Here is a 24688-nt window from a genome sequence, read left to right as displayed (position 1 = left end):
CAATATTTCAGTTGATTTGTAATGAATCCAGAATGTATGACATTTTTGTTTTTGTAATTGCATTACAGAAAATCACAATATTCAAATTTTCTGAGACAGTCCTGTATATATACATATATATAGGGAGCCACACACACACACACACACACACACACACACACACACACACACACACACACACACACACACACTATATATATATACAAACCGGATTTGGTTGAAGTGGGGAAATTGTGTAATGTAAATAAAAACAAAATACAATGATTTGACAATCCTTTTCAACCTATATTCAATTGAATATGCTACAAAGACAACATATTTAATGCTCAAACTCATAAACTTTATTTTATTTTTCAAATAATAATTAACTTAGAATTTCATGGCTGCAACACGTGCAGTAGAAGTTTGGAAAGGGCATGTTTACCACTTCCTTACATCACCTTTCCTTTTAATAACACTCAATAAACGTTTTGGAAGAGAGGACACTAATTCTCTTAGCTTCTCATGTGGAATTCTTTCCCATTCTTGCTTGATGAACCGCTTCAGTTGTTGAACAGTCTTCTCTGTCGTATTTTACGCTTCATAATGCGCCTCACATTTTCAATGGGAGACAGGTCTGGACTGCAAGCGGGCCAGGGGAGAACCTGGACTCTTTTACTTCCAAGCCACGCTGTTGTAACACGTGCAGAATGTGGCTTGGCATTGTCTTGCTGAAATAAGAAGCGGCGTCCATGAAAAAGACGTGGCTTGGATGGCAGCACATGTTGCTCCAAAATCTGTATGTACTTTTCAGCATTTATGTTCCTTCACAGAAATGTAAGTCACCCATGCCATGGGAACTAATGCACCCCCAAACCATCACAGATGCTTTTGAACTTTGTGTTGATAACAGTCCGGATGGTTCTGCTTCCTCTTTGGTCCGGAGGACACGACGTCCAGTGTTTCCAGAAACTATTTGAAAAGTGGACTCATCAGACCACAAAACACTTTTCCATTGAGCATCAGTCCACTTTACATGAGCTCAGGCCCAGATAACCCAGCTGCGTTTCTGGATGTTGTTCATAAACAGCTTTTTTTTTTGCATGGTAGAGTTTTAACCCGCACTTACTGACGTAGTGACCAACTGTATTTACTGACAGTGGTTTTCTGAAGTTTTCCTGAGCCCATTTGGTGATATCCTTTACACACTCATGAGGGTTTTTAAGGCAGTGCCGTCTGAGGGGTCGAAGGTCACGGTCATTCAGTCTTGGTTTCCGGCCGTGGCGCTTACGTGCAGTGATTTCACCAGATTCTCTGAACCTTTTGATATTATGGACCGTAGATGTTGAAATCCCTAAATTCTTTGCAACTTTGCTTGGAGAAATGTTGTTCTGAAACTGTTCAACTATTTTCTCACGTAGTTGTGGACAAAGTGGTGACCCTCGGCCCATCCTTGCTTGTGAATGACTGAGCATGTTTGGGGAGGCTCCTTTTATACCCAATCATGGAACCCACCTGTTCCCAATTAGCCTGATCACATGTGGGATGTTCCAATAGGTGTTTGATGAGCTTTTCTCAGCTTTCTCAGTATTTTTTGCCGACTTTCCCAACTTCTACTGGACGTGTTGCAGCCATGGAATTCTAAGTTAATTATTATTTGGCAAAAAACAATTAAGTTTATCAGTTTGAACATTAATATGTTGTCTTTGTAGTGTATTCAATAGAATATACGTTGAGAAGGATTTTTGTATTTTGTCTTTATTTACGTTTTATTTACACAATTTCTCAACTTCAACCGAATCCGGTTTGTTTATATATATATATCCATATATATGGTCCGTTACCTTCATGACAGCAGCAACGTTGGTCTCCTTCACGGATCCTGGTTTCCTGGGGTCCCTGCTGTCCACACGGTGGCGCTGGCGTACAATGTACTCATAGGTGCTGAGTCTGTTCCACACTGAAACACACCAGAGCATCGTCAGGAAAAAGTTGCGTGGATTTCATCTTAATTCCTTACGTATGTTACCCCCTCACCACAAACAATCAGATGTTATTGTTGTATCATCAACACTGATGGTTTAAGATGTTCAAACTGTGCGTATGAATCCACAAATGTTTTCCCTGAACATGACAATCGATGTGACATGGAACGTGGATGCGTTATCACAACACGCATTTATTTGGTGGCATTTCCTCCGAAAATAGTAAAAAGAAAAGAAAATAGTGTAGCTGCTGTGGTTGTGGTGATCGCATTGCATTATGGGCGTTGTTGTTCCCTGCTTTATGTGTTGTGGGTTTATTGTGTTGCACAGATTTATGATCATGTTTACGGATATCTGTGGTTTAGTGCTATAATATAGCTGTATTATTATTACATAGTTGTATTTGAAGTATTTTCTTTGTATTTGAAATATTGACACATGACTGAAGATGGAGGGATGAACAATGACTCTCCTCATTCCACTTCTGCAGATAACTGTGGGCTCATCCTGACGTTTGTGATGATCTTATCCTGCTTTCTTGTAGCTTTTAGCTCCAGTCTTTTCCTCATGTAGGTATGTATAAGGATATATTGAGTTGTATTATACGTACAGTATTTGTGTATCTATATCTCCATTAATATATATTGATTTATAGTTATATGTAGATATGTCGATATATAGATTTATAGTCATTTTTATGTATATAATTGGAGGTAAATATGTGAACCAATGTATATATAACATATCTACTCTTATATAGTTATTCAAGTATATTGTTATACCATTGCCGTCTATTGTTCTCTATTATATTGTAGTATTATAGTAAAGTAATGATAATGTAGTATTATGCATTATAATGATTTCTATTAGTACATACATACATAGTAGTACAACTAAATGCTGGGTGTTGGTTTTGTTTTCTTTTGTTTGCCTTGATTTGTTTGGATTTTGACTATATATATATATATATATATATATATATATATATATATATATATATATATATATATATATTTATTTAGGTATTATATCACTGTATTGAACAGTTATTAAAGTAGGTATGTGTGTTTTAAAAGTAAGCTTATATACATATATATATATACATATACATATATATATATATATATATATATATATATATATATATATATATATATATATATATATATATACGCGTTAACTTAACGTCCTCTTAACGGTGACAATTTTAAAAGTCCGTGCCGTCGACGACGGCACACATAGCCTGAGGAAAAGTATGGTGAACTGATAGATGGAGAATGAAAAGGGACTTTTGAACTGTTAGTTCACTTTCAAAAAGATGCCAGAAGTTATTTGCATGTCGATTTGAAATGAATTGCCATCGAAGTATGTCGAGTCTCACTTGCATCCAAACACGACCGATGAAGAGAGCGCAGTTTTATGTTTGTTTAACAAAGCACTTTGTGTTGCATTTTATTTATGCATGAAAAGCGCTATATAAATAAAGATTGATTTGATTTAAACACAACGTGCCGAGAGCTTTTCCAGTCGTCTGTCTCACTAGTGCAACGGTCTGGGTAGCTGGAGTGTGATGTCACAGCTGTGGAGCACCAGGATTGATGCGGACTGATGACTGTGATCAACAGCCAACCAATGTAGACTAGTCTGCAGTGACTGGTCCGGACTAGGCTAGTATCATAGTACCAAACCCACATGGACTAGCAAACCTGTGCTTGTAAAGGGACCCAACCTGGATCAGTTTTGGTTCAGGTGACCCTACTTGGATGAATTTTGGTTCAGGTGACCCTACTTGGATCAGTTTTGGTTCAGGTGACCCTGCTTGGATCAGTTTTGCTTCAGGTGACCCTACTTGGATGAATTTTGGTTCAGGTGACCCTGCTTGGATCCGTTTTGGTTCAGGTGACCCTGCTTGGATCCGTTTTGGTTCAGGTGACCCTGCTTGGATCCGTTTCGGTTCAGGTGACGCCGCTTTGATCAGTTTTGGTTATGGTTCTGGATTACCTGTGGTACCAGTTATTTTTTTACATTCTGGGTTTATAAAGTGCAAATATTCTGTTAAGTTTATGGCTCTGCATTTTATCTTTTTCCTAAATATGGGGCTTTAAAAAGTTTGAATTTTTTTGTCTTTTTAATTCACGCGTTTGCAACTTTGAAGTTCTGAGGATTTTAACTCCCAGAACGGGAGTTATTTCTTGGAATTTGAATTTTAACCCACATTCCTGTTCCTGGTTTTGTTTCACTTCTGTTAAACTTGAATTTGAACTTGAACTCGATTCACCAGTCGAAACAGTTTTATTCTGTTTCATCATTCGTTTAAAATGTTTCACCATGAATCATCTTAAAAGATGTAAACTCCTCCAGAAAACTAGTTTTACTGAATCTGTCAAACAGGTAACTGCACGGAACCCCCACAAAAGCTACAAGTGACCATCCTACAAGTTTCCAACAAAAACAAACCCTGGTACTCATGTTGACGGGAACTTTTAGTAGAGAAATACCTCTCAAACAGAAGAAGACAGGTTAAAGCTGGGAGCATGTTTGAAACTGTGAAATCTGAATGCGTTTGATCTGATGAAACGGATGAAGGCAGCCTTGTTCAGGACAGAAAGGCGAGTGTCTTACTCAGGTACATGTGGAAGCAGAGCAGGTGACAGAGCAGTATAGATGAAAGCAGAGCCAACGCCATGGTAACGGCCGCCAGACCAGGAATGACTGCTGCCGCTGAACGCAGAGGAGCCACAGGGAGGAAGACGAACCACACACCCGTGTCATTCCTGACTGTAAACACACACACACACACACACACAAGTGTCATTCTTGACTGTGTGTGAATGTCTTAAAAACAAGCTTTTGATTGTTTTTGCTAAATAAATTAGAAATTCAGCCTCTAAACCATGTCTTTATCTTCCCTTTCTCTAACTTCATTATCTATGCAGGATTCTGAGTGGGCGGGGCTATGATAATGAGGCACTGTGCTAATTAGCTGCCTGAATGATGCGATACACCGCTATGAAAAAATGGCGGAAGCTCCGGCCGTCGGAGTTACCATGTCCTAACACCGTGTCATAACTGCATGCGAAGCGAGCGAGCGTCAGCGACAAAATCAATTCCATTGCTTTATTTTCTATTGGACTGTCCTAACTGGACGCAGCGACGCGGCGACGCAGCGCTGCGGCACGCCGTTTTGAGCTGAACATTTGTCGGACGTCCTGCTTCTATTTTCTTCCTGTCGCTCGCGTTGAAAGCCGGTTGAAAGCGCTGTAGGAAACAGTCACGGATGAGGAACGGCTGATCCAGTTAGTTGAAATGAGAAGTTATCTCTATGATTCCTCCTCATTTCACTACAAAAACCTCAATAAAGTGGCAGCTGGCTGTAGGGAGATGGACAGGGAGCTGGAAGTTTCTGACTGTTATTTTTGTGTGTTTTGTTTCGTTGAGGGAGGGTAGTTAGCAAGTTCAGCACAATAATATGGCCCGTTAGAGTTGAACAACAATTAATAACAGAACTGCATATTAACGGTTTCAGTGTGGACAGAGAGCATCCGATGTCACACAGTGCAACGTGATAGTCGGACGCTCGCATGCAGTTAGGACACAGTGTTTAGTTGTGGGCGTGGTTTGCATTTTGGTTACGTAACGAAAGGGAGCAGAATCTTATTGGCTCGTAGAAGCCACATCACACTGGACGGCTCATCCGGGCGGCTGTACAGACACTGCAGAATTTGGTTGCTTTCTTCCTTCTCTGAGTTGGCAGGCTGAGGGGAGACCACTTTATATATGTTAAAGCAAGAAAAAACCTGTTTTTCCTAATAGGTCCCCTTTAAAGAGCGGCTGCACACCAGCAGGGCGCTCAGAGAGGGATGACACAGAGCTGCCGGAGTTGGAGACGACGGCTGTGGAGTGTGCTTGTGCATGTGTGTGTCTAGGTGACAAATAAAGTCAACCATTTCTCCGATAAACCTCGTGTCCTCATTCCTGTCGGCTGACCTCGGTAGCACGAGTTGGCTACACATGCGTTTGTATCTTCTAGACTAGATTACTGTAATGTGTTATTAGCAGGATGTCCAAGTAATTCTCTGAATATCCTCCAGCTGATCCAAAATGCAGCAGCATGAGTACTGACAGGAATCAGCAAGAGAGACCACGTCTCTCTCGTGTTAGTAAACCTCTAGTTAGTGTTTAGTAAACCTCTAGTTGGTGTAAACTCTGTTTAGAGTCAGTCGTGTCTAATACCAGTCCGGACGGCAGAGCCAGAAAGGAGTTACATACATTTGTTTGTGCTTTTTTTTTTTAATTCCTTTTCCCCTTTAATTTGCTTTCTAAGAGTCAAGAGCCCGGACACACTCCCCCCATTGACTTGAATGAAAAAGTGTGTCCAAGCTCCCGGCCAGCAGTTCACATATTCTCACATAATCCTCTTCTTTTATTATAAGTTCTCAATTTTAAACTTCTTTCACCCTCCCCTTCCTTCCAGTTGTCCCTTACTTTGGGCCTCCATCAGACCCATAGGAGGTGGACGGCCCGATGGAAGACAGCTCCTTTGTAAACCAGATCCCTCCCCTATGGATGGGGTTGATTCACCTCTGGCCTGTAGAGCAGCTGTTCAGGTTGAGGATGGATCTGCTGACTTATTAATACATAGCCGTCACAAACCAGTCCCATCCGCCAGTCCCCCTTCCCCCAAACCCCAGAAATGAAATGAAATTTTGATGAATCTACATATTCACTCACTCTGCAGTTTTCTCTGTCCCCAATCATTTTTCCTTCACTGCAGCAGCTGCATTTTATTTTGTCTGAATATATCTTTATATCTATTATACGATTGCACAAATGTGTTCAGTTCTAGGAACCAGAATAGGAAGATCACTAACTTACTCCCCATTGCCATGGTATTGGAGCTTTTATAATCGTGGTAACTCAGAGTCCACATACTCAAAGTTGACTGAACCAACTCTGAACTCCTGGAACACAAAATTAGAGTTTCTGAACTTGGACTTGCTTGAGTCCGACTGCATTTTTTGACTCGGATTTTGTTGAGTCCAAGTTACTTTCTAAACTCATGTTTGTTGAGTCCAACTTCGTTTTTTGTCTCGGAACTTATTGAGCCTGAGTTAGTTTATTGATACGGGGTTTGTTGAGTCTGAAGTAGTGTTTTGACTTGGAGTTTGTTGAAACTCCTTTCTAAAACAAGCCCCTGTCATTCTTCACCATAAACACGCACCTGTGTCAGCCCTAAGTGTTTTTGTTTTTCCCACATACTCAGGACAAGACAAATGTCCAACTAACAGAGTGAGGACCAACGTGAATATATTACTATTGTCTTTATTTTAACTTCTATCTTTCCAGACATATTTGGGGCCAGTCCCAATCCCCCCCTAGTCCTACTTTTCAGGTTGAACGAGGGCTAGTGTGTATGAATCTAAACCTTCACAGCGAGGGATTTCAGATGCTGACTCACCGACCGAGGGCCAGAAAAATTGCCCAGAATGCTTTACGTCATCATTTGCAGACTGAATCAAACAAAAAAACATGGCGGACATTTCTAATTTTTAGTGAATAAAATCAATATTTTGAGTTAGTTTCTGCATAAAAATGCGTTTTGATTACATTTCCAGCAAGAAATATATATTTTACTTTCATAATATTCACTCAGTGAATGTACATAATCACTCGCTTGGTCGTTGTTGCGTTGTATCTTCAGATCTCGCCAGAATAAAGGCTGATTTATGGTTCCCATTACACCAACGCAGAGCCTACGGCGTAGGTTGCGCGGCGACGCGCACTATACGGCGCGCGTCGCCGCGTAACCTACGCCGTACCCTATGCCGTAGGCTCTGTGTCGATTTAACGTGGAACCATAAATCGCCGGCGGCTCTTCTCATCCCCGAAAACATCGGAGCAAATTTCTTAACAGGCGTTATTTGGATAAACTGAGCCCAGGTTGGGGATCTTAATGGTTACTTTTACGCCTGAAAACATATTAAAACTTAATTAAGTGGCATATTAACAGCACTACAGCTGAAATTAAAACAGCTTTTATCTCTGGGCTTCCTGATATGGTGTGACGTATGCGCAAACGTAACTACGCAGTCGCTTATGTACCCGAACGTAAACCACGCAGTGACGTAGCAAGTGGTTTCCCAATCCTTAGGGAAGATTACAAGGGCCCTACGCCTGTGGCTTCATTTTTAGGGCTAGTGGTAGAAAGTAGGGTGTACATAGGGATTGGCCCTTACTCTATCACACCCTCTACGGCCTTTGTCTTGTACAGCAGCCAGTATCTGCTAAAACCGCTAAGCACAAAAGTGTATTTACTGAGTTATTTACTGATTTACATGTGCACACATATTACAGAGCTCAGGTTTTACCCAGGAAGTGTTTGTCAGTGCGAAGTTTCGATGGGTCCAGAAAGAACTCGATGAAGACATAGGAAGCGCAGACCAGAACCAGACAGACCCCTAACAGAGCCGAAACCACACTGTGGAGGAACAGCCTGCAGGACACACAGGAATGGTCAGTACATAAGGTGCTCACGTATACAAAAAGCCATTCTCGGGTGGACTGGGTTCTTCCATCGGTACAGATGTTCCAGTACCGGTACATAAATACACCCACTCTTTCTCATATCCAAGTAAAGGAAAGTTTTGGTACCAACCACTGCCTGTTTGATCCCAGATTTGTATGTACAGTATGTTGGAGAACACTGAGATGAAGATGACTCACTTGTAGTTCCTGCTGCCCACACAGTTGTTGAGCCAGCGGCAGTGATGGTCAAAGTTGGCCACACACTTGTTACAGGCACTGCAGTGCTTCGACTTTGGTCCTCTGAAACAAAAACAACAACACTAAGTTTAAACATTCCCTGAGGACTTCCTGTGTTGTTCAAACATAGATTGTACAAGAGCTGGATACACACCCTGTGATGTCACAGGTGTTTGAAGAGTTCTTTTATGGCCTCACCATCACAGCTAGCCATTTTAGCATGGCTGACTTACCTTATATTAACCTACAATTCTAATTAATATTACTTTACATTCATTTTGATCAAATTTGTCCAAAGATTGTCCTTTCAAGGGTTGCTACTGAAACAACATATGAAACGTGCACCAACAGAACTGGTGACAAATGGCAGCCCTGCCAGAGTCCAACATGCACTGAGAACAGATATGACTTACTGTCTGCAATGCAAACCAAGCTCCTGCTCCAGTCATACAGACACTGAACAGTGCCTACCAGAGGGCCCTGGAACCCATACTTGCGGAAAAGACCCCACAGAATACCACAAGGGACATGGTTGAATGCCTTCTCCAGATCCACAAAACACATGTGGACTGGTTGGGCAAATCTTATAAACCATCAAGCCCCCTGCGGAGGGTATAGAGCTGGTCCAGTGTTCCACGACCAGGACGAAAACCGCATTGTTCCTCCTGAATCCAAGGTTCAACTATCCAGAGTCCAGAGACTTCAGGTACTCGGGTATCTCATCCAGCCCCGGTGTCTTGGTGTTGAAGTCCCCCAGTAGAACAATGGAATCCCCAGTCCATCCCACAGTCGTGTGTAGACAAGTATACACCTTCATATTCACTCCATATCTGCATTTCCTAACGGTTGACTGTGGAAGGAAACACCCCCAGAAAAATCATGAAAGCACAAGGAGAACGTGCAGAACCCTGCCACGATTTAAACCAGGTACATTGGTGCTGTGAGTAAACAGTGCTACACACCAAGCTGTAGTTGGATTAAAGGAGTCCACCCAGGTCTAGATCAGTGTAGCTTCACCTGCACAGCAACAGCAGCAGAGGATTATGGGTATTCATACATCAAGTGATTGTACAGTGTAACCCGGATCTGGTCACCTCATGGGACTCTGCAGCCCACTGACCTAGTTTCTGAGACTCAGTTGACTTCATCTTTCATCCTGCAAACTGCCATCAGTCTGAAGACCCCAGGAGATCCTCTCACAATAAAACATAAAGAAAAAAATAATGATAATAATTTAAAAAAAAAAAATCTAACTATCTTTCAAGGAAATTATTCAGCTTTTTGTGCTGAATTGACAGGGAGATGTTCATAAACACATTTTGCACAGAGGCTTTTTTGAAAAATGTATTGATATCAATATTGTAACACAGTAAAATAAAAGAAGAAAAATGTTCCACTGAACATAATTATAACGACAGCAAAGAATACTGTTACACAATAAATAAAAACAGTTACACTTGAAATATTTACACTGTAAATGTGGTTTGTTGTTTTGGATAACATGGATAACAAAAAGAGGTTATTGTTTTTGGTCCCTAACACCTTAAAAAGGGATTAGATGGTGTTGCGATGGCCTCCAGTGCCTTGGTGTTATTTTGATCAGGATTTGTGGTTTAAACATCATGTTAATCAGGTTTGTAAAACAGCATTTTTCCATCTCCTTTCTTTGGTTTGTTATCTTTTTATCACTCAGTAGATTTTATATTTCATGTCAAATATTATATTCTTGTCTGAATATTATTCCCATTTTTCTGCACTCATTAGTACACCTGCAATCTGCATTTTATTTCACAAATGTAGCCACTAAGTTTTTTTCTCTAGTTGCGCTTGGTGGAGTGGTGCTTTCCTTGTTTGGAAACAAACGACATGTGACAGACCAAGATAGAAGGGTGGGAGTTGTAGTTTCTTCTCTTTTGGAAAAGACCGGTGCCGGATTGGACCAAATAGACATGCGGTACCTGATTGGACTAAAGGCTGAGTTATGGTTCTGCGTCAAAACAAATGCAAATAAGAGAATCCTAGGCTGAAAAGCTGCAGGTGACAGCACAGAGGGTTGGTCCAGTTTATGTGCTGAACATGAGAATATTGATCAGTATATGAGAAACTGTGTTGCAGTTTCAGCGTTGGTGTTTGTGGTTTGTTCAGAGGGCACAGGTCACTCACACGTCCACCTGGCACAGGTAGCAGTGGCAGTTCTCGATGACGTGGGCGTGTTTGGAGCGGTCAAACATGGGGACCGGACCCTGGTCTCTCTTCATCCTCACGTTGAAGTCGGCTGGGTCCACAGACACGGCCATGACGTGGACGCACAGATGACACACGAACATGATGCCTGTGCACTGATGCAAAGATCAGGACTCAAACCACAGCTTTGTCTTTAGTGACACTTTATAAACAGTGCATGTTTAAAAAAAAAAAAAAAAAACATGCTATCCCTGTATGAAGTAAGATAGCTTTCAAAAAGATGTTTCCATGTTATAACTATTCTTATTCGTAATGATAAAAAAGTTGTACCCAAAATTCTGCTGTCACACACAAGTCTGATAAATCATTAGGCTTAGGATTGTTTTTATGTGAGTATGAATCTAAAAGCTGTGAGTGCAAAGTCTTATGAATACAAATGTAATTTCTACTACGAATCTTCACTATGAACACGAATTCTAGTTTGTGGGTACGAGTCGAAAAACTGTTGAAATTACGTCACAGGGGAAAGCAATCGAACCCTGAATGATGCGCCGAAGCCCAGGATGGCTGGCAACGGTGCAGCCATGGACACCGCCGGTAACGCAGCTAAAGTAAATAACCCATCCAACATTTATTTATTTTTATTTAGTTATTTATTTCATGAAATTGTACTGTTTTAAATACTATACAGTTTATAGACGTAAAGACATACTGATCAGTCCATTTTGTAAATAACTCTGCACTGACCGAGAACAGTCAGCAAAGAGGAATTGAAACCGAACTTATACAATTAACGTTATATATATTATAAATATACAAAATGGACCGATCTATACGCCAATTGGCACATTTTTTGTAACATACAGCATGTGTTGTCTTCATTCTAAGGCTTACACAAGACTTTTCATTTTTTGGGGCTCCAGACATATTTGTTTTTTGTGTTTTTGGTCCAATATGGCTCTTTCAACATTTTGGGTTGCTGACCCCTGGTCTAGTGTGAATAGAGCATAAATCTGAAACTTCATATTTAAAACAGCTGGTCAGACCTGTTGGAGTCTACAACATCACACAGCAATCCCCCACCTGCGAGTCTTAAAATGATGTGTATGAAAGTTTTACTTTCAAGGAAAACAAAACACTTTTGACATAATCACAGGAAGGATACAATGTAGCCTGCAGGGATCCAATGTGTTGGCAGCAGCGGTACGAACACACCGAGGCCGGTGACGGCAAAGTAGACGTAGAGCATCCAGGCCAGCAGCTGGAACGGATGGGGGGGCCAGCTCCAGCCGTTGGTCCGGGAACAGAGCGGGATGTCACCCTGTCCCGGGCCATCCTCGCTCACAGGAGCTGTACGGTTCGGGTTCTTGCTGCACACGTCCATTCTCAAACCTAAAGTAGGAGGAGCAGTAGAACAACAATTTGTGAACCCACATAAGAAAAAAATATCCCAAAGGAACGGAAATTGCACATAGAATTGACCCCTCAAACAAGAACCTATCCCACCAAAAGAAACCAAGAAATCAACCTAGTAATAGCAGCCAAGGGAACTGACCAAGAAACTGACAGAGGAACTGACCTTCTCACAGCTAATGAGGAACTGACCAAGTCACAGCGACCAAGAAACATGGCTGAGTACATTTAGAGATTAAAACAACAAATTGTAAACACAGGTCGCACACATGACGCTGCACTGCAAAAACTCAAAATCTTACCAGGAATATTTGTCTTATTTCTAGTTAAAATGTCTCATTTTTAGTCAAAAAATCTCATTACACTTAAACATCTGGTCATCACCAGATAAATAACTTATTTGACAATTTTCACCTGTTTCAAGTAAATTTTCACTTTTCTCCAGTGATGAGTCTTGTTTTAAGTGTAATGAGATTTTTTTTAACTAAAAATGAAACATTTTAACTAGAAATAAGACAAATATTCTTGTTAAGATTTTGAGTTTTTGCAGTGTGGGGACGTTTCTGTTGCATAATGTGACGTTCTGAAACCTAAATGTCTGTGTTCTCTCTGTTTACAAGCAAACGTGAAAACAGAGTTTTTGCAAATTTCCACTTTGGCCGGATTTTTCAGAAATGGTCGTTTTTGGTGACTTTGAGCTTCGTTTTCGTGTAAACGAACGGCCAAAACGCATGAAAACACCACCGTTTTTGCTACGTGTAAACAGGGCCTGACTGTTGGGCCATAGTTCTGTGTTGAACATGGGATTTTCTCTTTTCCTGCTTTGCCCAGCTGGCCTCCGGCAGGAGGTTCCCCCCTTATGATCCAGGTTCCACTCGTCGTTTCTTTCCCTCCTAAAGGGGAGTTTTTCTTGCCGCTGTTTGGCTTAAGGTTTTTCTCCCAAAACGGGAGTTTTTACCTGCCGTTTTTTATGTAATATTTGCTCGGCCGCCATGCTCTCGGTCTCTCGATAGCGCCTAGAGACAACTTCTGTTGTAATACACGCTATATAAATAAAATTGAATTTAATTATTTTTATTTATTTATTGGTTTAGTTGATAGGGACAATGCAGTTTAAACATAGTACAATGACAGCAACTGATGTTCTGCACATAGAGTTTCTAGCTATTGCTAATTTGCAACTCCTGTCCCTAGTTGGGCTTTTCTAACAATAAAATACAATACAAAAATATCTAGGACCTATGATACAAAATATAAAATTACATCTATTTAAAAACAATCACAAAAACAGTCACATAATCCCACAATCTCCACACATCATACACATACTCCCTCACTCATTCATTCCCTCTCAACACGCATCACAACACACACAGTAACATTTCAAAAGTGGGTACAATCTTGTTGTGTTTTCAGCCAGTTCTTAACCATGGATGCAAAGATTCTGCTATCTGATACCAATTTCATTTCATTTGGGAGTCCATTCCAGAGATGACCGCTCTTTACTGAGAAAGCTGATTGTCCGAATGTTGTTCTGCGGTAAGGTATTTGACAGTTACAGTTTGTAGAGCTCCTGGTGACTCTGCTGCTGTTTTGTCTCTGAATAAAAACTGAGAGTGGCTCTGGGGCCAAATTTTTAATACATTTGAAAAATAGTTTAAGAAAGCATAAAATAATAAAACTGTCAAAGCTCAACAGATTATATTTCTTTAAAATGTTACAATGATGCCAGCGAATTTGCTTTTTATCCATAATCTTTAAGGCTTGATTGTATAAAGTACCAATTTTCTTTATTGCAGAAGGAACTGCTTGAGCCCAGACTGTAACACAATATGAAATGTGAGAAAAGATCATAGCGTGCATATACAGCAGGGCTGCCTGGTTTGGAATGTAGTGCCTAATTAATTTGAAACAATTGAGGTTGCTTTTTATTGTATTTGAAATCTTCATTATGTGTTTATCAAATTTAAGTTGAGGATCTAGTATTAATCCAAGATACTTCAGTTCTGTTACTGATTTAATTTCTTCATTGTTTAAGTGGATTTTAAATCTTTCCTGCATATTAGTTTTCCTCAGTGAGAAACACATAGAAACTGTCTTTTGAAGATTCAGTATTAGATGATTTTGCACGAGCCACAGTTGGACGTCAATCATACATGCAGACAGAGCATCCGCAGCCTTTTCTGGTGTCTTGGCGGCTGCATATATGACTGCATCATCTGCATAAAGTTGGCAAGTGACCGCTGGACAGTGTAAGGGCAAGTCATTAATAAATAAACTAAAAAGCAAAGGCCCGAGTATGGAACCTTGCGGTATACCCATATTATTATTTAAAAAGGAAGAATTTATTTGGTCAATTTTGACACATTGTGATCTGCTCTGGAGATATGATGAGAACCACTGTACTGACTTGGTAGAGAAATTAAAAGATGACATTTTGGCTAAAAGCACACTATGGTTGACCGTGTCAAAGGCCTTCTTGAGGTCCAGAAATACAGCCCCCACCATATTGCCTCTATCAAGAGATTGTTTTAAATTTTCAATAAAACAACAATTGGCCGTTTCAGTTGAGTGTCCTGGTCTAAAGCCAAACTGCTGAGGGTGGAGGAGTTGATTGGCCTCTAGATATTCGATCAGTTGTCCTGCCACAATTTTCTCCAGTACCTTAGACAGTACAGGTAAAATAGAAATTGGGCGATAATTACACATACTGTCCTTACTTCCTGTTTTAAATACTGGTATAATGATGGCTTTTTTCCAGGCAAAAGGGAATTTACATGTTCTGATGGAGAGATTAATAAGATGAGTCAGTGGTATCATTAATGCAGTGCTGTATCTTTTAAGAAAAGAAGTACTCATATTATAAATGTCATTGGTTCTGGAGTTGGACAGTTTTCCAAATACTTCAGTAACTGTTTTTACATTGACCTCTTTGATATAAAAGGGATCTGTGGATGTCATTCCTGTTGGATAATTTAGATCATTTAAAGTCCCAAATTTTGCAGTTAATTCTTCTACTGATTTAACAAAATAAGAATTAAGTTCATTTGCTATGGTAGCATTGTTGGTGATAGTCTCACCATCTATTGTTAGTTCCTTAATCCCTTTATGATTATTAGATTTGTTAGTTAAGTTGTTTAAGTGCCTCCAAAGGGAAGTGTTGTTGCCTTTGGCATTGTCTATAAGTTGAGTATAATATGTGGCTTTTGCTTTACGTAGTTCTGTTACCACTTTATTTCTTAGACTTTTGTAAATTAAATGGTCAGTATTTAGTTTTGAGCATAATGATGTTTTCAGAGCAGAATCACGCTTCTTCATCAGTTTTCTAATTTCATTGTTTATCCATGGTAGAGTATTTTCTTTTTGTCTACATTTCACTTGTTTTGTGAATTTCTTAACTAATTTTGTAATCGCTGTAGTCATATAATTACAGCATTCATCTACGTCATTCAATGTCATGTAATCATACCAATTTACAGTCTTGAATTCTTGTTCAAACTGTGCAATTTTAGATTTGGGAATAATGAACTTTGTGTTTTTATCAGTTTCAGAACTCCCAAAGTATTGTAGTCGCTTTTTTGTCAGTTTTCTCACTGTTAAAGTCATATTATGGTCTGAAAGACCCGTTAACAGATTATATGTTCTTGTTATTCGTTCTGATTTATTGGTAAATGCCAAGTCAATAAGTGTCTTAGTCTGTCTAGTTATCCTAGTGGGACCTTTGATCATTTGTTGATAGTTAAATTTGGTCATGATTGATTTTAATTTTTGTTTACTTTTTTTGTCAGACCAGTTAATATTGAAGTCACCATACCACAATGTTTCACTGTAAGAGTCAAGTTGTTTCACTACAGTACACAATTCATCATAAAAGGAAACCTGATGGGAAGGTGGATTATACAAAACCACAACATTAAAATTCATTTTAGGAGATAAAATCACATTCAACGCTAAACATTCAAGAGAGGTATTCAAATCCACTATATGGCCTTTAAATGTATCCTTAATAAATATAAGTACACCTCCACCCTTCCCGACTTGTCTGTCTTTTCTGAAGCACTGATATCCAGGAACATCTATCATATTAGTTGGTATGTTATTGTGAAGCCATGTTTCTGTTAGGCAGAGATAGTCCAAATTTGAGTCCAAGAGAAGTGTAGAAATCTGGTCTGTTTTGGAAAGTAGGCTGCGAATGTTTAATTGTCCACCTAAGATACCCTTTGGCTTTGTCTTGGCATCCCATAGCACTCGAGCGTGATTAACAGTTTGAAAGAATAAATGTTCTTTTTGCTTTTGCTCAGCACGATTCACAGTCTTAGAGCTCTTCACAGAATTTGTTTGTAGCATGTTAGCAGGCCCCACATTAGCTGTGAGCACCTTGCTTTTTCCCTTAGGTCCATGTGAGACAGTTTCATTCAAAGCCTTTGCACTACTTACAGTACTTCCAGGTACAGTCTCCGCACACATTTCCAATGAGTGGTGCTTTCCAGCAGAAGTAGACTCACCAATCTGGTTGCTGTCAAGCACAAAGGGGAACTCAACTCCATCCATTCCCTGTGCTCCAGTGCTCTGCTGCTCCAGCTCCATCATGATTATTATTGATTATGATTGTTGATATTTTCTTGAGAAACCATTAACATGATCAGTGTCTTCACATACAGTAGCTAAATATCATTAATCATAATGATAGCATAATGAAAGCTTAATTAAGCAAATTGGCTATTTCAAAAGTGTGTATCAAACTGGTAGCCCTTTGCCTTAATCAGCACCCAGGAAGTTGCCCTTGGTTTTGAAAAAGTTTGGTGACCCTTGGTTTAAAGAGTCGAGTGAAGAGACTGTGGAGCTGTTTAAACTGGGTTTTTGAGACTTCAAACTGAGGTTTTAGTGCTTATGGGGTTGTTACACTTACTGTGTAAAGAGCTAAGCATTTTTGTGCAGTTTTTGTGTTGAATATCTTCGGTCGTTGTGTATTTTGTGCTTAAAATGTTGTACATGCATTATTTTAGAACTTGTTTGAGCTTCCTTCCTGCTTCAACCCAGCAGATGGCTGGGGTATTTCAGAAGTTGTTTGATTAGCACGGGCTAATCCTTGGAAATCCATACTGGCAGGACTGACGGGGGTTTCAGTCGCCCACCTGTGACTGGTGGAAGAGCAGCTTTCAGGTAGCTGCTAGAAACCTAGTCCGGGACTTGTGGGCTTTAGACCAACGGTTGTGTCTTTAAACGAACCTTTGGGTGATTCTTTGTCTTTGTATGAGTGATTAAAAAAAAAAAAAAAAAAGGATTGTGTGCTGTGTGGATAAAAGAATATAATTTCCCTCCAAATGGCAGTCTATGTGTTAAATTCTGCATATATTGCAATGTGTTGGCAGCAGCTTTCAGAATGAGCTTTATTGATTTTCAACTTTATAGGGGCTGAATCTGGCGCAGAGATTGCTCTTAAACTGCCAGTGAGAGTCCGCACTTCATGTGGAGGAAAACTTGTACGTGTGAGACACTGTGTAGCAGCGCAAAAACAAACTTCAGATATATTACAACATTTATAAAGAGAGTCTTTGCAATTATAACCAGAAACAGAAGAATGCAAGGCAATCGCATTTTTCAGAGATTATCGATAGAAACAGTAATAATGCTAATAAACCTTCTTTTCTCATAATTTTATTTCATTTTATTTCTTTATTTACTGTTTAATTGTGTCTTGCCGCTTTTAATGTTGATGTAAAGCACTTTGAATTACCTTGTGTTGAATTGTGCTATATAAATAAACTTTATGAAATTGCCACTACGACCTGGAGACCCGGTTCTCACCAAGCTGGACCAGGAAAAGGCCTGGGTGCCACCAGCAGTCATTTTTTTTATTTTTAAGAATACATCGGACTGGCCCAAGGTCCACACAGCGGTGCAGAGGCCTACCAACCATGACAGCCCCATGGTTATCCAAATCTGAGGAACTTGGGGGAGACTTCCCCCAATCCTCAAGTGATGCCACTGTGGAGCTTTCGAACCACCTCAGCCCCGGTTATGAGTGGGCCCACTGTGAGTCCACAGTGGGCCACTGCTGTAAAAGACGTGTTGGTGAGATTGAGAAGAACCTTGAAGTATTCTTACCACCGTCTGCCAACATCCCTAGTGGAGGTCAACAGCACCCCACCCCAGCTGTATGTGTTGGCTAAGCACTGGTTTCTCTGCCTGAGCCACCTTTTGCCCAAATTTCTTGGACTTAAAGGGGACCTATTATGAAAAAACACTTTTTTTCTTGCTTTAACATATATAAAGTGGTCTCCCCTCAGGCTGCCAACTCAGAGAAGGAGGAAAGCAACCAAATTCTGCAGTGTCTGTACAGCCGGCCGGTTGAGCCGTCGGGTGTCATGTGACTTCTACGAGCCGTTCAGATTCGGCGCATTTTCGTTACGTAACCAAAATGCAAACCACGCCCACAACTATAAAACCATGTAACTGCATGTGAGCGTCCGACTATCGTAGCACTGCGTGACATCGGACGCTCTCTGTCCATCTCCCTCCAGCAGCTGCCACTTTATTGAGATTTTGTAGTGAAATGAGGAGGAATCATAGAGATAACTTCTCATTTCAACTAACTGGATCAGCCGTTCCTCATCCATGACTGTTTCCTACAGCGCTTTCAACCGGCTTTCAACGCGAGCGACAGGAAGAAAATAGAAGCAGGGCGTCCGACAAATGTTCAGCTCAAAACGGCGCAGCATCCAGTTAGGACAGTCCAATAGAAAATAAAGCAATGGAATTGATTTTGTCGCTGACGCTCGCTCGCATCGCATGGGACACGGTTTAAAGAATTATGGTTCCGTGTTAAATCAAACGAATTCAGCCTTAATAGTGTACGCAGCCGGCTGCTCTTCTGCCCAGAGTGAGGCTTTGTGTCCTCCCCCGCTACGTGTCATTCAGGCAGCCAATCAGCACAGTGACTCATTATCATAGCCCCCGCCCACTCAGAATCCCTCATAGAGAATGAGGTTAGAAACGGTAAAAATAAAGACATGGCCCAGAGGCTGAATTTCTAATTTATTTAGAAAAAACAATCAAAAGCTTGTTTTTAAGCCTGTTTAAAATGGACATTAAATGCCTAATAGGTCACCTTTAACCAATCCTGATGAATAAGTAATGGCCTATAAATCTGTAATTTTCCATATGCAACATAACTGCCTGCTTGTGTTGTGCTAACATGCAGAAACAGCTACCACTAGTGGTTGATTTGGCTTTTTGGGAGCAGTAACTGAAATCCAGCTAACTTTCAGCTGCTGATTAAACCACTTTTCAATACTGGTTTAAAAATCAGCTAAGATAGAGACAGTGATATTTACCCATGATGTCAATTTCACACAGCCTCACAAAGATAAATATGAATAGTCACTAAATATTTGACAGATAGTCAACAAGCACAGTAATCATTGGTTGCACCCATTTCTACATCGACATAAAAGCAGTCTGCTTACATTTGTACCATTTTGGGGTTTTTATGAAGGTGTTTTGCTTCTTTCCCAGCCTCCCACCACCATGTTTGACAGTGTCTATGAGGTGTTTCTGATGAAATGCTGTTTAGAAATGGTTTTATAATCCTTTCAAGATTGATATGCAGTAACAATTGCTTTTCTCAAACCGTTACCATATTAATAGATAGAATTTATTACATTTTCAGGTGGGTCTTTTTTTACCCAAAACTGATAAGTTCTACATTTTGTGTTTTAAGAATCTAAGGCCCCGCTTCCACATCATTCCACGTCATTCCAAACAAAAAACTCTCGTTCCATCTTAGAAGTAACTGGAAGTTACTCGTGTCATTTGTTGATGTTTTTTTCCAGGATTCTGATTGGCTAGCATGACTTTATCTTCTCGTTACACTGCCCCCTGAAGGTTTGGCTGCTCATAGCACCTTAACATCTATTTATGCAGGTTCGTGTGAATGATGGTGTTTTTCAAAACTAGAGAGGGAAATACCGGGTATCTGTTTTTGTAAATACCCAACTATGTCTAAACGTGGCCTAAGAATGTTATACACTGGATTTGAAACACCAGAATGACTATTGGGTTAAATTGCAAACTTTGAGTACCATGTAATTACCAATAACATAATAAGGTTATTGGTAAAAATGTTACTACAATATCCGTCAGTCAGGATATTTTATTACATTATTGGGGAAGTTATTACATTTTCGATTGAGTTAAGTGCAAATTTTATTACATTTTCAGGTGTTATTACATTATAGGGTGCTACAAGGAGGTATGCACACCTGTTAATGATCAGTTAATCAAAGGCTGATGATTAGCAGCACCTGTAATAATTACCTGAAAATGTAATAACGCCTGAAAATGTTATAACTTCACCAATAATGTAATAAAATACCCTGACGGATATTGTAATAACATTTTTACCGATAATGTAATACCTAATTACATTATTGGGAATGTATTAAATGGTACTCAAAATTTAACCCAATAGTCATTCTGGTGTTTCAAATCCAGTATAGGCTATATAACATTCTTAGATTCTTAAAACACAAAATGTAGAACTCTGGACTGAAAATGAACATATATATTACATTATTTGTCAAATATTACATTATCAGTTTTGGAAGAAAAAAAAAAGACCCACCTGAAAATGTAATAAATTCCCAATAATGTTAAGGTATTACATTATCAGTAAAAATGTTATTACAATATCAGTCAGGATATTTTATTACATTATTGGGTTTTATTACATTTGCAGTTAAGTTAAGTGCAAATTTTATTACATCTTCAGGAAATTATTACATGAAAGGGTGCTACTAGGGGTACTGATTTTTCCCTTCCTATGAACAAACTTTAGTCTGAGCAGGGTTTCTGCTCAGCTGTGTAAAGCACCTGGTCCTAGAGCAGCTCACCTGGTCACCTGGTCACCTGGTCAGGTCAGTGCGGTGGTCGTGGTCCGGTCCAGCCCTCGGCTCCTCATCCTCCCCCGGACCCCCGGAGTGCAGGCCAGAGCCGCGCCGTGGAGTAGCCCCGCTGTCCGCTGCAGAGAACCTCGACCCCGGCCACGCCGTCCCGATCCGACCGCTACCTGGCGTCCATCCCGGTTAGCTCGTAGGTTAGCACCGAGCCGCGGATGACAGGAGGCCCCGGCGGCGGCGACCGTGGAGGGGCGGACAGAGAGAGCCCGCACCGACCCCGGCTGCTTGATTCCCAACGCGTGGAATGACTTTAAGCGTTGAAAATTCCTTAAATGCTCCGCAGTTAACCCGTTAGCCCTTAGCCCCGTCCGAGCCCCATCGTCCCCCAGCAGTGTACGCCGTTTCCATGGTAACTGACTCCGCCCCTGGGCCTGCAATGAACCAATCAGAGCGCTGACAGGGGTTTGAGGGGGGCGTGTCCGAGGGCAGCAGATACATCTCAATAATAACTAATAATAGAGGAGATCTGTCAGGTTTGAAGGGGACAGATTACTTTGTAATACTATATTTGACCCGGTGTTCTGGCAATCCTTGCTACCTGCCGAGAAATGCTACTTTGTGGTTCTGCGCATGCGCACAGTTGATTTTCAAAGTTTGCATCATTTCTTGCACAATGTAAAATGGATAATATGGGATGTTGAGTATCTGATCCTTCAAAATACACAATCCATGACATGAATTCAGGGGCGGAGCAGGGGTCCCAGCCCACGGGGGGCGAAGCATTCTAGATGGGCCATTGTGGTCTAAACATCCCCGTTAAAACACAATTGCCCAAAAAAAAAGCCTAATGCAGACTTTAAGATATAGGTATCAACCTGTAGATGAAAAATCAATTCAATACAGCCGAGTAGCACAATTCAGACACACGTGTTCAACCTACACGACAACAGACTACAATGTGCGACGACATGTATTTAACACAAGCAGACACGGTGGTCAAACATCAACAAACAATATAAAGGCCATACAGTATATATATATATATATATATATATATATATATATATATATATATATATATATATATATATATATATATATGTATATATATATATATATATATATATATATATATATATATATATATATATATATATATATATACATATATATATATATATATACGTTTTTTTGTGCGCCGCACATTTTCTCTAGTTTGAGTAATGAAGGCCTGGATTGGGTATGTAAGGTCTTTCTCTATAAACACCACTCTGGGCCCTGGTCAGCTGTCACGTATGATTCGTTTTTCTAAATCCAAACAAAACAGTTAAATATCTGCTTTGGATTAAGATATGAACTTAATGTCCAGTTGATATGGAACTAACGGTCGTGGTGAGAGGACGCTGGCGCGCTTGGCTTTATACTTACTGTGAATTCACACAGAAAGGTTCAAAATCACCTGTGGTATATATATATATATATATATATATATATATATATATATATATATATATATACAGTACTCTAGTTGTGTACGCCACTTTCTACGCTCACGGTCGGATGTTTTTGCAATTTCCTTGTTAGGATGAGCGTTTTTTAATGGGTAATTATCTTCATTATCATATTCAAATGTATGTATTTGAGGGAGGAGACAGGGGGGAGTGTTGTGCTCCCGTATGTGCGCTCAAATCCACGCTAATTGGGATGTTACGAAGGAACCTGCGTGGATTTGGGGGTACGCACAGTTTTGAACATCTGAATTTTTTTTGCGTACGCAAAAATTCCACACACGGATTCACATTGAAATCCACGCACGTTTCGAACATGAGGCCCCAGGGACGCTATAAAAAGAAAACACATTTTTACAAACTTCTGAAGGGGTCTCAGCCACCCAGATTTGAAGGCCTGAACAGATGTTGGGATATGGATATAGGGGGAGAGGTATCCGGTGACATATGGGCACAAATTGTTGGATCATAGTTTAAAGTATCATGGGAAATACAGACACGCCTGATTAATTATAAATGTATTAATAGGACTTAGAGGTTAGGACTTAGAGACTGACTTATGTTGGAGATGTGGTGCTTTGAGTGGTACTCTCTTACATATGCTATATTCATGCCCCATGATAGATTTACTGTGGTCCAATATTGTTTCCTTTGTAAATACTGTGATGTCTTCTGCACTAGTGCAACAACCGTTGCTTTATCTGCTGGGTGTGATACGGAAGGAAAGCGGGCTAAAAATCCACCAGATCAAACGCTGCAACACTTCTCTTATTACTGGCTGCAGGATAGTATTGCAACACTGGAAAACGAAAGGAGACATATCGGTAGAGTGGATCGACGAAATGGCCAAGATAGACAAAAAAAAGAATGATTGATTGAGAAGAACCAGTTGAAGAGGTTCATCTACGCCCCCCTGACAACGGCTGGGGAGGTGTGGACGTCTGCTGCTGCTCCCATGACCCAATTCTGAGTCAGGTCAAGTTGATACACGGAAGGATGGAGGGAAAAACTTAGTTTTGACTCGAATTATATGAGTGGCAATAACTGGACTTCCAGTTTAGAAAAAGTCAAATCCGCTTAAAACAATAAGCCAAAAACAAGTGAGAAACTCTCAGCCCTCAGGACTGAACATCCCTCCTGCGTGTTTTGATGCTCTCGTTTTCCAAATTTCCAAAGTCAGGATGGCTGAAGTCAGTACTCGAGTTGTAAAATAAAATCAGGGGGGGTGGTGGATTTTATCATATGGGGACAGATAATTTGTGCTGATTACAAATAATATAATATATTACAAATAATAGCAGTGACCAAAACACCTGCAGAAATACTGCAGGAATGACATAGCAGCAGTTAAATGCAGCCTTCTGTAAGCTTTAAATATCCACTGGGCTTACATCAAATACATCAAAACACAACAATAAAAAACACTTTTCTGAACTTCAATATGACTCTGTCCTTCACAGGATAAGTAAAATGGATCACTGCAAAAACTCACAATCTTAACAAGAATATTTGTCTTATTTCTAGTTAAAATGTCTCATTTTAGTAAAAAAAATCTTATTACACTTAAAACAAGACTCATCACTGGAAAAAACAACAATTTTCACCTGTTTCAAGTAGATTTTCACTTAAAATAAGAAGAAAAATCTGCCAGTGGAACAAGATTTTTTTGCTTGTAATGAGAAGATAAATCTTGTCCCACTGGCAGATTTTCCTACTTATTTCAAGTGAAAATTTACTTGAAACAGGTGAAAATTGTCAAATAAGTTATTTTTCTGGTGTTATTTTTCTGGTGATGACTCTAAATGTTGAAATAGCAGTAAAACCACATTCATTGATGAAATGACATAAGGGATGGAAAGGGGGGATGGCAGTTTTACAGGGGGGATGATTTGGACCATTTTTATTTCGGGGGGGTGCCGTCCCCCCTCATCCCCCCTCATCCCCCCCAACTCCAGTA

At 40.1% G+C, this 24688-nt stretch overlaps 1 protein-coding gene across 3 annotated transcripts in view; it reads right to left on the bottom strand.

Annotated features, from left to right (window-relative positions):
• Positions 1 to 21616, bottom strand: part of zdhhc1 (zinc finger DHHC-type containing 1) — a 42700-nt gene extending 21084 nt beyond the window's left edge. The window contains exons 1-7 of one of the 3 annotated variants that reach the window (XM_061736530.1): positions 21218 to 21616; positions 12076 to 12302; positions 10890 to 11065; positions 8688 to 8789; positions 8333 to 8457; positions 4587 to 4742; positions 1824 to 1939 (exon numbers count right to left, since the gene is read on the bottom strand). In XM_061736530.1, the coding sequence (XP_061592514.1) occupies positions 1824 to 1939; positions 4587 to 4742; positions 8333 to 8457; positions 8688 to 8789; positions 10890 to 11065; positions 12076 to 12294 (894 nt within the window). In that variant the 5' untranslated portion in view covers positions 12295 to 12302; positions 21218 to 21616. The remainder of the gene's footprint in view (positions 1 to 1823; positions 1940 to 4586; positions 4743 to 8332; positions 8458 to 8687; positions 8790 to 10889; positions 11066 to 12075; positions 12303 to 21217) is intronic. The other 2 variants (XM_061736540.1, XM_061736550.1) reach the window with 2 other exon arrangements.
• Between the last annotated feature and the right edge of the window lie 3072 nt (positions 21617 to 24688).

This window comes from Cololabis saira, chromosome 2 (genome assembly GCF_033807715.1).
Source record: "Cololabis saira isolate AMF1-May2022 chromosome 2, fColSai1.1, whole genome shotgun sequence".
NCBI classification, from domain to species: Eukaryota; Metazoa; Chordata; class Actinopteri; order Beloniformes; family Belonidae; genus Cololabis; species Cololabis saira.
This window is presented reverse-complemented; position numbering and strand designations above follow the sequence as displayed.